The sequence below is a fragment of the Zerene cesonia genome, chromosome 12 (assembly GCF_012273895.1).
Source record: "Zerene cesonia ecotype Mississippi chromosome 12, Zerene_cesonia_1.1, whole genome shotgun sequence".
Classification (NCBI taxonomy): Eukaryota; Metazoa; Arthropoda; class Insecta; order Lepidoptera; family Pieridae; genus Zerene; species Zerene cesonia.
Window position 1 is genome coordinate 5,670,510 of NC_052113.1, and position 4,397 is coordinate 5,674,906.

At 33.4% G+C, this 4,397-nt stretch overlaps 1 protein-coding gene across 1 annotated transcript in view; it reads right to left on the reverse strand.

Annotated features, from left to right (window-relative positions):
* Positions 1–4,397, reverse strand: part of LOC119830959 (lysophospholipid acyltransferase 7-like) — a 6,060-nt gene extending 1,663 nt beyond the window's left edge. Inside the window, exons 1-6 of the mRNA XM_038354151.1 lie at positions 4,186–4,397; positions 3,661–3,932; positions 2,915–3,066; positions 2,244–2,458; positions 1,152–1,337; positions 654–786 (exon numbers count right to left, since the gene is read on the reverse strand). Of these exons, the coding sequence (XP_038210079.1) occupies positions 654–786; positions 1,152–1,337; positions 2,244–2,458; positions 2,915–3,066; positions 3,661–3,932; positions 4,186–4,397 (1,170 nt within the window). The remainder of the gene's footprint in view (positions 1–653; positions 787–1,151; positions 1,338–2,243; positions 2,459–2,914; positions 3,067–3,660; positions 3,933–4,185) is intronic.

A 4,397-nucleotide genomic window follows, 5' to 3' on the forward strand; every position in this document is an offset into this window, starting at 1 on the left:
AAAGTAATAAATGTTATTTGCAGTTAACAATTTTCTTTTTTCTTTATTACAATATTTATGGCAAGACTAGGTAGAGTCGTACATCGAAGACGTTTAGGCAAGGAGCGGGTCGCAGGAACGAACTGGGGCTATATACGTTGTCAACTCAGGACATTATTTAGGGGTCGCCGTATAATATATGTAATAATATATTATAAATGGCAAACATTACAGCTATCAATAAACGTTGTTGTCATTTTATTTGTATTATCAACCAAAAATGTGCCATATTATCAACTATTATTGAGTTGTAACGATCGCGACATTGTCTAGACGTTTTCCTCTTTTACAACGGCGCTGTACTACTGTATTATTATATTGTGAAAGTAGATACCTATCAAATTAAGTAGGTATCTGTTTTCACAGTATATATTCTATTAATATTAAAATCATTAATTACATTTGGCTACAACTAATTTAATGATGGAAACTTATCAACTAAAAATATTAACTCGATACTTTTATAAGAACTCATTATTATACATTGTTACTATCTCTTGCTAAATATTTCTATCATCAAAATGCAAGTATTTACATATTATTACTTGGTTCTTATGCATATTTGATTAAGTATATTATCTACATTCAACATAAAGAGGATAAAGTAAAATTACTGTTCCCGAAGTATCATATAGTTCACTATATTCTGATTCAAGATGAATATAGACCCAAAGTGTAGTAGAAACTATAATTTGAGGTAAAGTCGGGCTGCACCATATTGTCCAAGCAAAGAACGACCAAGCACTTCTAGAAGAATTAAAACATTGGTAAATTAATTATATGGTCTTTCTACTTGTATTTTTTATTTCGTTCCTCGGGTTTTATCAGAGACTAGTTGTTCGCCCGTGGTACATGTATTGCCTACGTAACTCAGTAAAGTTACAGCATTCTAATGGTGAAAGAATTTTTGTAATCGGTCCAGTGGTTTTAGCGTGAAATCGTTAGAAATATACAAAAATAGAAGCTTCCTCGTTATAAAATTAGTGTAGATTATCTTGAAAATTAGCGTACAATCATCATATCTTTACACAGATGGCTTACTTGTTGCTCTTAATAACAATATAGTATACGAGTTCATTACCAATTTCGTATACAGAATGTTAAATACCTACCGAACTTCTTTATTAGCTTTTAAGCTGTTCTTGTACACGTTTGCCCAAAACCAGTACCGCGTTGGCATATCCCAGCTCCGTACCGAGTCTTTCATTCGCGGTCCCATTAACAACTTCTCGTTGTCAAAGCACTTTAACATTGAAAAATTGTATTCCTCTTCAATTGCTGCTTCGGACGTAGTAGCTCTATGAATAAAAAAAAATACTAATAAAATGGAGAGTCTTAGTTAGATACATGAGTTATCTACCTACCTACCTACTTATTCCCTTTTTTGTGTGGGGAAATCTTGCATAGATACCCACGGTCCCCAGGGAAGGATTTGTGGGTTATGACGAAAACGTGAATTCATGGACATGTTGATTTCCTCACTATGTTATCCTTTACAGTTTCGAGGAGTGATTGTCGAGTCGAGTCGAGTGGATTACATCCCACTTGCGTAGATAAATTGAAAAATCAATTCATATCTTGTATGCTCACCTAGTTTCGAACCCCCGACTTATCAATTTTAAGTCCGAGGTCCTCACGACCGAGTCACGGAGACACACATTCTAGTGCGTCCAATGCGACTTGACCCAATTCGTGCCGAAGAAAAGATTTCTATACCTATAGGCATATAGCACCCTATAGTTTATCATTACCTAGGTATAAATAATAGGTAAATGTTAAGGATATCGAAAATATGTTAATTATTACCCTATCAAAATTATTTCTAAATTGCATGCAAATAATAATTGATGGTATATGACATCATGTACATGTACAGTCTTATAGAATTTTGTAATTTTAATGTTCCGTGCATTAAAATGTGTCTTTGTACTAGCTGATACCCGTGGCTTCACACACCTATTAGGATATTTAAGCATATACATATATATAGTGAAATTCAAGCTTCGTTCGTATGCATTTCACGCCATACTGTCCGCCATTCTCCATACGAAAGCCTATCCCTTATGTCACCTTCTACATTACGATGTCTTATTTCATAATCTGTGCAATTGCGCAACTGTGAAAGCGTCGCAGAAAAACAGGCAAACTTTCACTTTTACCCTATTATTTTGGGTTATTTAGCTATTGATACCTAGTCTACTTACACAATTTTCAAAAGACTGAACCGCGCAGAAGGTCCGTATCCCGGTATAGGTAAACATTTAGCGGGATAAACGCCAAAGCCCGACTCGGTGCAAACGCTTGTACATAGCAGCATAGTGATTTGATACTTCAGAAAATATATAATAAGATGTGGTATATTGTACAAGTAGCGAAAATCCGTACCGTAATCGTCGTAAAATTGTTGTTTGTAATAGAACTGAAAATGTTAAAAAAGACAAGTCATTCTCAGCTCATTAAAATAACAATTCTGTAAATCTTGTTGAATATTGAATGGGTTTCTGAAACCTTTAAAAAAACTTTAATAACCGGCGTTAATGGTAAAACTATATTATTACGAATCAAAACGGATTCTAGAAGAGGTCTAGTTATATAAATAGGTAAATGTTTGAGTTTAAGTATCGAGTCTCTAGACATGATCATTTTTTGTACTATTATGACAAAGAATATGTGAAACATATCTTGTACATATCTTGAGAGTTACCTTATGGTTACATTATTAACTGATTGAATATTCATTGTTTACTACTAACGATTACTTATTTATAAGAGAGCTGGTGAACGTCATAAATTCGTTGCGAAGTAACTAGATGTTTTTGTTCCATACATAATAGGTACCTCCTTCAATTTATGTAACAATTTATTACAAGCTTACCTCCGGCGAAAATTTAATTTGTAACAACAAATAACCCAGAGCACATATGGAAGCCTTTTTTAATTTTTGCTCAGTAATTATTCTACAATCACCCAATGTCGAAAAAGTTGAATTGAAATGATCTTCAAATATTTTCCATCTATAGTATGGCCCTAAAACGTTTTGAAATTTGATAAGTGTGCAAAACTATGAATTTAATGAGATAGTTATGCGCAAGCGTAGCTAGTCTTATATTTTTTATCTTTGTTGCTAACGTATAAAAATCGGTCAAGTGCGAGACGGACTCGCGATACTAAGAGATAAGCTTAAAAGTAACTAGAGAACAAAGAGAAATAGGTCATCCATCCTTTTTAGGACTAAGTCAACCATTGCTTTAGGATTGATTTATTATAATGTTGATAAAGCAGCAACAGAAACACAATAAATGCAATAATCTCTGAAAATTTAAGTATCAAACAATCCCACAATATAGTTCATGGGATACTACAGCCTGGTGACGGTGGGTCGGTCGGATGGACAAACAGACAGACGGAGAGCGAAGTTATGTAATAGGGTCCCGTTTTCCCATGTGGGTACGAAACATTATATAAACATCCCCGCTATTCTAAATACATTAGACATTGTAATGGGAATGGGATAATTCTATAATAATAAGTAATAATTTTAGAGTTTTGTTGTTTGTTTGTTTGCACGCTAATCTCAGAAAATACAGGAATTCAAAAAATACTTTTATCGTACTTACTTACCTCTATGTAATCCTATAAAATAATAAGCATACGTGATTATGTCAACAGCAGATGGATCAGTGGCCAGAACATCGTTATCGCCCATATTCATTTTCGTTATGCTCACTCTTGGTTCCGACTTTATCTTCTGGGCCATGTTTAACTCAAAAGCTAGGCCTACTAACCTTAAGGCTAAGGTTTGATGGACCCAAAGTATGTAATCATTCACTTCATTTTGATGCAGATAAAACAAATATAACCATGTGTACGCCATGCTTACTTGGTGTAAATATCTGAATGATTTTAAAAGGTAAAAAAAAATTTAATTTGATCATTACATAGACTACTATTTATTTACAAAGTTTCCAAAGTTCATATATGTGTATAAATATTGGAGTTGGATTATAATATTACAATATCAAGGTAAACAAAACGAAAAATGAACTGGGGTTAAGCTAGAACATACTCGCACATTGTTCTTTTATATCACAAAAATTCATACTGAATTCTAGTTGGTATGGAATTATGTTTTTAAAACATTATTACCTTCTATCACAGCATTTTATTATGACTATGTTTCCCCACACCAAAAGCACAGTGTGGTATATTTGATGGCCGCATATTAAACACGCTAGCAATATCCCAAGCCCAGTTCCATAATTTCGTTTCATAGTTATATCATCTATTCTTTTATAGTAACTACCGATCGAAATGCATAAGAGTAATGAAGAGTAAAATATTACTGTATCCACTACCAT